Genomic DNA, 13,009 nt, shown 5'->3' on the forward strand with positions numbered 1-13,009 from the left:
CTCTGCACACGACCAGAGCTCGGCGGGGCTCAGGAGGGGACTCGCGCTGTGACCTCACGGGGGGGGGGGCTGGCGGCGCCCCCGTGCACCTCGAGGACCCCCGGGGAGGCAGCACTACTGGACCCGGTCACCGGTGCCAGGATCCCTCACACGGCGGCGGGGCCGTGGGAACTACGTTACCCACAATGCCCGGCCGCGTGGCGGAGGGCTGAGCCTAGGAGCGGCCGCTTCCTGTTTCCGGCGGGCTGCCCGGGACTTCCGGCGTCGCGCCCGGGAACCGTTTCTGCCGTCAGAAGTTTTGGGGCGTGGAGCCGGGGTCGAGGTGAGGGGGTGGCGGAGGCGCGGGCAGGGTGACCCCGCAGCTGCCCCCGGCGGCTCGAGTCGCGGCGGCCCGGCCCCGCGGGACCGGCCCGGGAGGGGCTGCGCCCCTCTGCGCGTCACGCCGCCCTTCGGGTCCGGCCGCGGGACCGCGCGCGGCTGGGCCCGGGCCGCCGACGGCCGGTGCGGGGAGGCGGAGACGAGGCTCGAGGGGGACACGGTCTGAGCCGGGCTCGTCGGTGGTCCAGGAGCGGCTCCGAGTGGGAGGGCCTGAGAAGGGGGAGTCCTGGGCGGGGTCCCCCAGCTGGAAGAGCGAGCCCCAGGACCGCGCCAGGGATGAGGCAGACTCCGCCACTCCGGGCCGGGCGGGAAACGGGGGTCCCGAGCCCGGGAAGTCCTGCCACCATGTCTGGCCCCTCACCGCCTTCTTTCCACAGAGTCCCTTGACCACGGAAGCGCTTATGGACTGGAGGCAGGTAAGTGGAGTCGGTTCCAGGGCCTCGTGGGTGCCCCCGCTCTGAGTCTGTGGAATTGTGTCCGAGGTCCCTGCCTGCCACTCGTACCCTCCTGGACCTGGGAACTCGGAGGAAACCCCCAAACCAGGTCATGACCGAGGCTGAGGCCGTAACCCACGGGATGAGTGATGAAGGGGTACCCCGTGAATAGGTCCAAGAATGTGGAAATGTTTGAGTGTGAGACTGAGCTTGTTCGGGACCACAGGTTTCCTTTCATTCTTATGGAACATCAGAGCAGCGGTGCAGAAGTCAGGTCTGGAATGTTAGGAGGCTGTTCTGGAAGTGATGGGAGCAGTGGGAGGTTTGGAGCCTAGGAGGAAGGTTATCCGGCCAGACCTTATTAGGCTTAATGTGACTGCAGCAAAAACAGACTCTGGTTGTGCTCAAGTAAGACTTGATGTGGCTGGACCACTGTAGTGGCCAGGCGTGGCTGGATTCTGTATTGGTTTTTTCATTAGGGTGTTTCATTTTATGTTTAGGGGTGCTGGGTCTTGAACCAAGGGCTTCACACGTGCTAGGCAAATGCTTTACCACTAAGCTGCACACCCCCTGGGTTTCATCTTTAAGAGTGAGAAAAAAGTAGAAAAAGATGGGTGATTCCATTGTTTTTAGTTTTAGCAGCTGGAAGGGTAGAATCTCCACTCACCAGAATGTTAAAGCTGATAGTGGGTTTGATTTTCATTGTGTAGTATCAGGAGTTTTGTTTTGGCTATCTTAAAAGAGTGAGATGTTTAAAAGCAATAGTGGAAATGTCTAGTTAGTAGCTGACTGCATAAATGTGGAACTCTGCAGCAAATTCAAAATGGAAATATACAGGGCTAGGTATTTGGCTCTGAGGTAGAGCACTTGCTTAGCCTGTGTGAGGTCCTGAGTTCAATCTGTAGTACTACAAAAAAGAAAAAAAAAATAAATCTAAAAAGTGGTGACAGATGTTTGTCATGGGATATGTACCTTGAATTACAATTAGGAGGCACATCCTAGACTTAAATGGTAATGCCAGAAGCAGCCCTGGAAAGGGAGGGTGGGGTCCATGATTGGTTCCCATGCCTGAGTATCTGAATACAGTTGGTGGTCATCACCAACACAGCTGAGGACATGAAGTGGCTGTGGGAATTGTGTGAGGAGGTGGCTGGTCTGGCAGATGTCTAGGCTCCCATGGAAAGAGTGGACATGAGTCATACGGAAATTCAAAATAACTGAGGCACCATGATGGGGTGGCCAATACTTGTGTTTGTTCATCAGACTTTGGGCTCACTGGGATTTAAGAGTGACCCTCGATATGCTTGGGGGTTTTAGTAGGGCTAGTGGGTTAGCTTAGGGACACAAGTGGTCATCTGGGAAGGTCACCAGGCCTGGAGTGGAGGGCCTCTGGAGCAAGGTCTTGAATTATGGTTTGAGGAGAGAAAAAGGCTGTGACTGATGGGAGGCATCAAGTGCAGCACAAGTGGGAGAAGGCCATCAGTGTCTGGTGATTATCTAGGTGGTTCCTGGTGACAGAGGCTGGAGCAAGCAACAGGCAGGCCAGGAAGTACAGAGCAGGATGGGGCTGCCTATGTCAGTGGTCATGGATCCTGACTCAGTTTGCCACGCTCTCTGGATGCCTTGTTCAAGCAATGTGGGGAGACCAGGGAGAGGCCTGTGGTGTGATGCTGGGGTGGAGGCACCTGGGGACTGAGACTGTCTGCGCAAGAAGGGATGAGCACATGGTGTGGGAGAGAGACCTGTTGGCACTGGCATGGAAGACACAAGGGTGAAGGTACGCTCATATGTGTCTGTGTGGGGGAAGTATGATCTGGGGAACCCTGGGATAGAGCCTGGCAAACGTGGGTGCCACCCCAAGTTACCAGATCCAGAGTTACATGACTTCTCCTGGCCCACCTGCCTGTTGGTTTTGTGGGAAGAAACAGTGATAGAGGGACCATGATGTGAGAGTGAGTGACACTTGGTGTGGCATCTCCATGGAGGCACAAAACAGGGAGGAGAGTGGGAAGGGAAGGTGTGTGGGTGGATGAGCTTGGACTCCTCGAGAGAAGTTGATCACTGCATGATCTGTCCTGTCATGACAGAGCTGTGTCACCTTTGAGGACGTGGCTGTTTACTTCTCCCAGGAGGAGTGGGGGCTCCTTGATGAAGCTCAAAGGCTGCTGTACCTTCGCGTGATGCTGGAAAACTTTGCACTTGTAACCTCTCTGGGTAAGACCCTTATACTACCATTGTCTAGGTTTCTGTCTGTCTTCTCTTCCCGCACAGGCAGCTCTGCCAGACCATGGGCTCTGCTAATTTCCCACTGTGTTGACATGTGTGCTATGGGGCCAGTGCCAAGCCATGTGCGCTGCCTGAGCAGCCTAACACCTGCTGCCCCAGAGCATTCGTGGGAGGTCTGGGTGGCAGGCACTGTGCCGTCAGCTTCATGGATTTCACTTGCCTCGACCTTCCCTTGGCCAGTGTTCATATCCATGAGACCTTTTGCTCTAGCTCTGCCTCCTTCTAGCCAGGATTTCCTCATCCTGTCTCTATCAGGAATTGTAGGCACTGTCATGATCAGTGCTTATGTGGACCATGAACTGTGTCCTCAGGTCCTCCTTCCAGACTTTTTGTAATACTAATTTTTTTTTTCTTATGATCTTTTGTGTGTTGAGTGCTCTGGGCCACTTCTGATTACTTACCTGTCCCTCTTTCATTGACACTTAGATCATACACTCTCCTTGGAATTGTGCAGCCAGGGGATGGGGAGAGTCCTAGCTGTTTGACAAGGTGGACATGGCAACATGGTCTCAGAGAGGTCTTTGTCCTGATGGTGGCAGTTGGGTTCAGGTCAGGCCGGAACCTGCAGTGTGACTAGCAGTGTTCTGGTATACAGGCTTGTGGCCATCACCTTATTTCTGTTTTCTTCTCATGCTCAACACTTTTTTCACCTGCCATTTCACTTGTGATTGCTGGCTCCTGGCCACCCCGACCTTCCTGGTCTCTGTGCATTACTTGTGCCTCTACAAGGCCCCTCAGCCATGTTTCCAGAACTGGCCCACACCTAATGTATATTTTGCACATTACAATTAGTCCCCTGATATTTTGACATTAAGGAAGCCTGGGGGTAATGGTAGTAGAGGAGTCTTGGAGGCAGGGCATAAGTTGCCCTGAACAGAATAGAAATACTTAATTATGAGAGTAAGAAAGGAGGAGTACAATGGATTACATGGTTAGGAAATCACAGATATTACCATAAATATGGAACTTTATTTACTTTGGAATAGACCTAAATTTGCTGGTAGGACTGGGTGTCAGAAAAGTTGTAGCTTATGTATTCCTGTGAAATGGTGGAAGGGAAGTTACCTTAAATTGGGTGGGTAAGGGTGAGTCTTGTTCATAACATGGGTGGTTAACTGATGTAGTTGGTAGATGTTTAGATGTATGGCTGTGTACTTTTCGTATATTACCACATGACTCATTTCAGGTGGGTGCAGCTTTCTGCATTCATCTTGTGTTTTGCACAGATAAAAATTGTGCATAAGAAAACACAAAATTCAAATTGTTGCCTAATGTGTCAATTGTGTTATAATGAATTCACATTTCCAAACAAAAACAAAAAAAAAAAGAAAAGAAAGGAGTACAGATAGAAGGATACAGAGTCTTGAGGAGCAGTGCTTCACTAATTGTTTTATGTATATGGCATTAGCCAAAAATCTGAATTTTTTGTGGGGCTCTCCAGTAGTGTCTTTTAGGAGGTATACAGTGTGTTGAAAATGTGCTCTGGTCCAGTTGGCAGGTCCAATAGGTGTGTTGTTAGAGGACATGAGCTGACCTGTTTATAGAGACTGGTGGCATTGTGTCTAACCAAGAAGGGAGAATGGTTTTGGAGTCTGGGGTATTTTTACTAAACTTGCAACCAGCACTCCAACTCTCCAGGCACCAACTGGAGATCTGCATTTCAATTCAATTCTGACTTTTATAGTGGGAGTTAATAACAGTTAAAGGTACAGTCCCAAAAGACTGCCCCACTTCACATGCCAGCCACAAATGGGGTGCCCAAGCTACTTTATTTCTGCCTAGGCAATTATAAATTCAAGGGTCCCACATACACCCTCAGATTTGATTTTCCTACAATAACTCACACAACTTAGAAAAATACTTTTGGAAGAATACAACTCAGGAATAGCTAAATGGAAGAGATGCACAGGAAAAGGTATGGGCAGAGGGAACATTCATGCCCTTTCTAGCATGCCACTATCCGTTCTGCTCAGAGATTCTCTGAATCCTCACTGTAGGGTGTTTATGGTGTTCTCACTACCTAGCCTGGTTGATCGACTCATTGCCAATTGATGATTAGCTTAATCTGCAGCCCCCTCTCCCTAATCTAGTGAATAAGGATGAGGCTGGAAGTTCCAACCCTCAGGTCAGGTCTTGGTCTTTTGGGACACCCACAATCTGAAGCTGGCAGGGACCCCAGCAAGTTGTCATCTCATAAGCATACAAAAGACACTCATCATTTGAAGCCTTAAGTTTAGGAACAGACACAATTGGACTGTCAAATAGAGAAGCAGTATGGATAATTAGATTTTATATAGTAAATTTTTAATCCTTGAAAACCCAGTTTTAACTTACTCTGGGGTTTGGGCTATTTGGAGGTAGGGGAGGTTGATGCTGAGGATTAAACCCATGGCCTTGCACAAGTTAACCAATCACACTACCATTGAGAAACATCCCCAGTCTATATTAACTGTTTTACATGGAGGGTCTTTGGAACACCATTTTGCTAAGCTAGTTTGTGTCAAAGATTTACTTTAAACTTATTTATATGTTAGAGCATCTACGTCCAATATGGAATATTTTCAGGTAGTGGATACTAAATCAGGAAGTTTTATACAATAAATACTAAAGTTAATTTAGAATCATTTGTAGAAGCACAAATACCCATCAACACCCTTCTAATCTTTATCCATCCCCCTAGCCTAGTGCTGGGGATTAAACTACACCAGGAGCCCATTACATTCTTACCATAAAGATGCCCATTGCTGCCATCAGTGCTATCTGCTGTCTGCTCAGTGGATCAGACTCATCTAATCATTTTTGGTGATCTTTAGGGAAGCCTTTCCCTGTTTCCAGTGGAGGGTCATATTCATGCTAGACAAACACTCTATCACTGAGGGTATACCTTCAGTCCTCTCATCTTTTTGTTTACATTCTTTCATATGCAAGTTTTGGCTTTACAATTGTGTTAAAATTATGGAATTTGGTTTTAATTTTGTGACAAATGCAATTTTTCTGCTGTCTATTTATATTGAAAATATAAACTTGCACATTATCATAATTTATCAAGATTTTTGTTTCTGTATGATTTTTTTGACATTTTATAAATTGTTACAGACTGACCCCACATTTTAGCAAGGGGGGGGGGTTGTGACAAATGCAATTTTTTAAATTTTGTTAATTTTTTAAATTGAAAATATAAACTTACACATTAATAATTTATTTAATTATTATCTTCTCCCTATCCCTAGCAGGTTGGGTTTTTCTTGTTTTCATGGACTTTTTCCTTTCTCATATTTTGTTCATTTTCTTCTTTAGGCTTTTAGCTCCCTGAAGCTTTGGGTTTATAGTTTCCATTTCTGACAAATAGGAGGTGAGAAGGAGCCTGGGTTCTGCAGGCAGTAGCCTCTCCCTGGATGGCCTCTGCCTGCAGCATGGTCAGCTGTGCCACCCCGCTGTGGTCAGGTGGGATACTCATCTGAAAAGCTTCTGTTGGCAAGAATGGCACCTTGAAAATACAGGTCTCCCCTCTTAGGGTGTTCTAATTGACCTTGCAGTACCTGGAGTTGACATCCTGGAGAGCAATAGAAGCTTAGCTTATTTTTCAGATTCTTTGTTTTTTGACTGTTTAGTTTGAAGGGAAATTCTTACCACGTTAATAAGTAGCAGCACTTAAATGTGCCCAAGCACACTAACCAGAAGATTTATAATCTAATGAGCTGAGAAATTTTCTCAAGTGTCTTAGGAGGAGGTGAAATAAATATTCCTTGCCCTTTTCCATGTTTTCATTAGACACTGAGCTGCAGGTTTCCAAACATGGAACTACCCTTTCTTCCATGAGGCATAGTAGCACCAGGTTAAAGCAACCCCAGGATTTGCCTTTGGAGCATTTGCACTTCCTGTATCATGTGGTAGGAAGGGGTCCCTGCACCTGCACCCAGTGGGTGGTATGTAGGGATGGCCCTGGGCAATCAACAGATTGCCCGCTAAGCATGCAGTGTCCCAGGCCATAGACAGTCATGATTCTAGTGGGGTGTCAACTAGGAATTTTTTTGCCCAGACTGACCTTTTACTAAGGTAAAGAATAGGATGTACAATAAATGAGGAACACCCCTTGGACTCATTGCTGCCATCAGTCATGATGACCTGCTATCTGCTGTCTGCTCAGTGGATCAGACTCATCTAGTCATTTTTGGTGATCTTTAGGGAAGCCTTTCCTTGTTTCCACTGGAGGCTTCTCACCTTGTAGGCTAGTCAGTGGCCTTTGACTTCCTGGAACTACACCAGGAGCCCATTACCTTCTTACCATAAGATGCCCAGAAACACACTGGCCTGGAGACACCCGTTGCATTAAAGCATTTAGGCCCAGGTACGCTGGGAACACAAAAACCTCCCCTGTGCTAAAATGTGGGGTCAGTCTGCAACAATTTAGGTTGAAAAAACTGAAGCAAGAAAAGGAAGACCCAGCCCACGCAGGTTCCAGTCAAAGTATAAGCACAGCAGTGGTCAGCAGTGCTCACTCAGACAGCACATGGTCATGGCCTAACCATGCAGTAATCACAGCAGAACCTCTGCTGTAGGGCCCAGGCCACCCTGCTTGCTGCATCCATTTTCTTAATATGTACCTGTGGATTTTAATTATAAGAGGTGACTGAGGGCCAATAGGGAGAAGTAAATGCCATTGAAAGGGGAATTTATGACAGTTCTGAGAGAAAGAGGTGCATTACACTTTGCAGGGTGGTGTATGTAAGCAACAGGTGGTCAGGAGGCAAAAGCAAGAGGGGAATATTAGGGCACAGCCTTTATTGGGTTTGTAGCAAAGTCAATAAAGGATAGAAACAGCTCATATGGGTGGGTTGGAATAATTTCAATGGGCTCTGGGAAAGGGAACTGGCCTTAATTGTCAGTACCTGGTCCCAGGATAGTTAGGGCTGAGGATTGTTCTCCTGGGGTGTATAAGCCAGGGAAACATGGTCTGCAGGATGGGCTCTGGATTGAATAACTAGTGTATTAACTGCATTAACTCTCAGTTGAGCTCTTTGCTGTCTGTTAAGAACTGGATAGCCCTATAGGGAGGGGCAGTGTCCCTGACCAGCAGCACTTTATAAAAGTGTCAAAAAAATCATACAGAAAAAAAAAATCTTAAATTATGGTTAATACACTGTCACCACAGTCCACATGCATTTCATCAGTATGTCTCTTTTCAGTTTATTGGCATGAAGCAGAGGATGGAAGGATACCTCCTGGGCCAAGGGTTTCTGCAGAAGAAGCATCACACATCAGGACTCCAAAACAAAGTCCATCTTTCCAAAACACTCACCCCTGTGACATTTGTATACTAGTCCTGAAGAATATTTTGCATCTGGATGATCTACCTGGACAGAAACTGTACTTTTCTGGGGCCTGTGAAAACCTTCACCAGGAACAGAAACATCAAAGTGCAGAGAACACATTAAAAAGAGAAGTGAACAGTGCCTCTTTTGTGAAGAGCTGCATATTCCATGTGTCAGGGAATCCTTTCCTCTGTAGGAAGACTGGAAAGGACTTCCTTGATAAGTGGGGCATTCTTCAGCCCCAGGCCATTCCCAAAGGTGAGAAGCCAAACACAGTCAGAGAGTGTGGGGAGGCCTTTCACTGTGGAAAAAATCATTGTAAGTCAGAAGCATGCAGAGACACTTCCAGCCACAAACACACACTTATTCGTCATCTAAGAGTCTGCACTGGAAAAGGGGGTTTTGATGCTAGCAAATGTGGAACAGCCTTCCAAGAGAAATACTCACTTGTTCAGTTCCAGAGAGTCCATGCTGGAGAAAGGCCTTATGAATGCAGTGAATGTGGAAAATCTTTTAGCCAAAAAGCCACCCTTATTACACACCAGAGAGTACATACTGGAGAAAAACCATACAAGTGCGGAGAATGTGGAAAATCGTTTAGTCAAAGCTCAAACCTCATTGAACACTGCAGAGTTCACACTGGAGAAAGGCCTTATGAGTGTGATGAGTGTGGAAAAGCCTTTGGGTGCAAATCTAACCTTGTTCGACATCAGAGAACTCATACAGGAGAAAAGCCATATGAATGTGGCCAGTGTGGGAAATTCTTTAGACAGAGCTTTAGCCTCATTGAACATCAGAGCATTCACACTGCAGCACGGCCTTATGAGTGTAGCCAATGTGAAAAATCCTTTAGTCAGAAAGCTACTCTCATTATACATCAGAGAGTTCACACTGGAGAAAGGCCATATAAGTGTGGGGAGTGTGGGAAATCCTTTAGTCAAAGCTCCAACCTTATTGAACACTGCAGAATCCACACTGGAGAGAGGCCTTATGAGTGTGGCGAATGTGGAAAATCTTTTAGTCAAAGAGCCACCCTCATTAGACACCAGAGAATTCACACTGGAGAAAGGCCTTATGAATGTAGGGAATGTGGCAAATTCTTTAGACAGAACTTTAGCCTCATTGAACACCGTAGAATTCACACTACAACAAAGATTTATGAGTGTGGCCAGTGTAGGAAATCTTTTAGCCAAAGAGCTACACTCATTAGACATCAAAGAGTTCACACTGGAGAAAGGCCTTATGAATGTGGGGAATGTGGCAAGTCCTTTGGATACAAATCCAAACTTGATCGACACCAGAGAACTCACACTGGAGAAAGACCTTATGAGTGTGCTGAATGTGGGAAGTTCTTTAGGCAAAGCTACAGCCTCGTTGAACACCAGAGAGTTCACACTAGAGCAAGACCTTATGAGTGTGGCCAGTGTGCAAAATCTTTTAGTCGAAGAGCTGCCCTGGTTAAACACCAGAGAGTTCACACTGGGGAAAGGCCTTATAAGTGTGGGGAATGTGGAAAAACCTTTAGTCGGAGCACTAGCCTTATTCAACACTGCAGAATCCATACTGGAGAAAGACCATATGAGTGTGACCAGTGTGGGAAATCTTTTAGGCAAAAGTCTGTTTTAATTCAACATCAGGTAGTTCACACTGGAGAAAGGCCTTATGAATGCAGCAAATGTGGGAAATCTTTTAGCCAACGCTCAAGCTTCTTTCAACACCAAAAATGTCACACCATGGGAGTGCCTCACAGAGGCAGCAGATATGGGGAATCCCTCAGCCCAAGGTCTCCTGTTGCTTAGTTTCTGAAAGCCCATGCAAGAAAGGCCTTAAACCTGCAAAGGAATATGCTGTCTTTGCTCACTGTGACGGCACTAGAGAGCTTTTATAAAGAGGTCACCACATGTATTTGCACGCTTCCAGAGGGCTGAAGGACCCTGTGAGTTGCGGCACATGTGAGGAGGATGGGAGCTGCTCTGAACATTTTAGACTGCTGCCCTCACCAAAGTTGAATCACAGCCACATTCTCACAGAAGTTGTCTCCCATCTAGCCCCAAGCACCTCAGCACACACAGACTCGGATGCCTGTGTTCTCCCCATTCTCTAGAGAAAATCTCCAATAACCTGATCCATGAGAGTATTTTTCTTACTATTGTGTGTCTGTGTTCTGGCTAAGGGGACCCAGCCCGGGCTCAGCTGGAGGCTTGGGAAGTCTTCATTGAATTCTTGGCCTCGTGTGACACTTGTAGTTGATGATTGCAGATTTCAAGTTACTAACCAGTAGCTTCCTGTTGAGCATTGCTCTGATTTGTGGACTAATAAAGGCCTTTTGTTTCATCTAATCAGGGGGTTCTGTTCACAGCCTTGGGTGGGTAGAATATGGATGGGTCCTGTTTGTATTAAAAGATGGACAGCTTTTATAGGACCTCTTCATTTTGTGTCTCAGTAAAGAACTTAGTGGCAGAGAGTGGTTCTCTTTCTATTTTGTTGAACATGAATTACTACCCAAGACCCCCATTGGAGCAGTGCAGGGCTTTGGGGTCCTAGTTTGGAGTCTCGATGCCTCTGAATTTGTTTTTGTTTTAGATCAGAGATCACCTTGAAGAGGCGTCAGTTGTTATGGCCATGTTCAGTACTTTCAGAAATACTCTGAATTTATTTCATTATTCCCACATAACTTCCCATAAAACTCAATATTGTTGAGGCAAACTTCATCAGGTTCTATAGTCATGCAGTCTGGCATCCATGATGCCATAGGTCTGCATCACTGATACAAGAGTGCAGGAACCAGGTACGAACACCACTTGGAACAGAAGTACATGGCGTGATCAGTGGAGTGGAGGGCTGGCAGACAGAACATGTTACTTGTAAAAGTGCACCCCAGATCCTAGGACTAAACAGATCATGCTACTCCCAAATCTATGTTGCATTGTGGTCAGGATCATTATCGGTAGATACTCATGCTCTTGTCAAGTTCCCATCATTTTTCTGGGCTGTTCACCTAAGTCTAAATGGGGAAAAAAAAAAAAAAAAAAAAGCAGGAGGAGGCCAAAAAAAGCAAGGGATTGGAGAAAGTTCCTACATGCAGTGGAGTCGGGGAGATAGGAAGTTCCTGTCTGAGAGGTAAAGGCTGTCCCCCACCCTCTTTTTTGGCCAGGCAACTGCAACTGCTCCTGTCTCAGTATAGCTCATTGCTCACCATTTTTTCCTGCCCAGTTTAAGGCTGCCCTTCTGTAGGCACAAGGAAGGAGGTACTGGAGTGAACGGGTGGTTGCCATGCCTGGTTTCCAAAAACTTGGGTGACTTTTACTCTCTTTATCTATACACACACACACACTGAGGCACAGTTGACCTGCAATAACCAGTATACATTTAAGACACATAATCTGAACCAGTTTATCACACACACAAGCCCATGAAGTATTCCTGACCTGAATAATGAACGTTTCCAGAATTGTCTCATATAATCTCCCTGCCTTCCTCAGGCCTTCAGGTGTCCAGTGATTTACTTTCTTTCACTCTGAATCAGTTTGCATTTTTTTTACAGTTTTACATGAGAAGAATCAAATTATTTGCTTTTTCTTGTATTTTTCATGCTGTATAATTACTTTTAGCTTTATTGATGTTGACACCCTTTGTATTGCTACATAGTATTCTGTTCTATGGACGTGCCACTATTTGTTTATTGATCTGTTAAGGGGTAGGTGATTTTTTTTTCCCAATTTGGGGTATTCACAAAGTTGCAAAGAACATAGGTATAAGTTTTTAATAAAGAAATACATTTCTCTTTTGCCAATAACTTCAAGTGAATATTTCACTTAACAAACACAAACCAAAAAACATGGCAAACTGTAACCTAAGCGGGTTGTGTCCAACAGCAGTGTGTGAACATTCTTCATCCCTGACAAGCTTCTGCTTGGTAGGGTTGGTGTTTTAAATTTTAGCCATGCAAATAAGTCTGTAATGTCATTTCTCTGTGGTTGTAATTGCACTTCTGTGATGTTTTGTAATGTTGAACAGCTTTTTTCACCTATTATTTGCCACCTTTATATCCTTTTTTCTTAAAAATCTTTGTTAATACCCTTAGTCTACTTTTAATGGATATTGATTCGTATTCTTCTTTTCATTGAAAATAAATATGTATAGAAAAGACGTGTTGTAACTTCATTTGGTCTTCAGTCAGTCCCATGAGTGACTTTTTTTGCTGAATGAAGATCATCTTTAAATCTTAGAACATTATTTTTTGCACCAAAGCAGCCCCAGCAAACTTCCAGCTGATTGGCTCCTCTTTGAGCCAATCAGCTGGAAGTTTGCTGGGGCCGCTTCAGCTGTGGCTCTCAACAACTCTTCTGCACCATTTATATTGTGACAGTCCAAACCATTTTCAAGCCTAATCTGCATTATTAACATATTCTTCAAAATGTTCTTAAGTCTACCCATTCAATGAAACAGATAAACTTCTGTTTTAGTGTTTGTCAGTTTCCCCGCTGTGAATATTCCCACCTTTCCCAAGTTGCCAAGCTGAGGTCACTTTACATGGGATGGGGAAGAGATGTGCAGTAGCACATCACTGTGTTATATTTATACCACACTGAGAGGATA

General features: G+C 45.7%; 1 protein-coding gene across 1 annotated transcript; it reads left to right on the plus strand.

The window, feature by feature from the left end:
- Positions 1-358: 358 nt before the first annotated feature.
- On the plus strand, positions 359-12,599 carry LOC308637563 (uncharacterized protein). Its single transcript, XM_081274058.1, has 4 exons — positions 359-501; positions 756-794; positions 2,900-3,026; positions 8,285-12,599. The coding sequence occupies exons 2-4, from the start codon at positions 780-782 to the stop codon at positions 10,207-10,209; spliced, it is 2,067 nt and encodes a 688-aa protein (XP_081130184.1). The 5' UTR covers positions 359-501; positions 756-779; the 3' UTR covers positions 10,210-12,599.
- The last annotated feature ends 410 nt before the right edge of the window (positions 12,600-13,009 follow it).

This window comes from Spermophilus citellus (assembly GCF_964194105.1).
Source record: "Spermophilus citellus genome assembly, chromosome: 18".
NCBI classification, from domain to species: domain Eukaryota; kingdom Metazoa; phylum Chordata; class Mammalia; order Rodentia; family Sciuridae; genus Spermophilus; species Spermophilus citellus.

What these genes read in the sequence shown, in the direction of transcription:
- LOC308637563 (XM_081274058.1), top strand. An exon ending in TGCACTTGTAACCTCTCTGG is followed by an intron (nt 3,027 to 8,284) that starts GTAAGACCCTTA and finishes GTCTCTTTTCAG; the next exon opens with TTTATTGGCATGAAGCAGAG.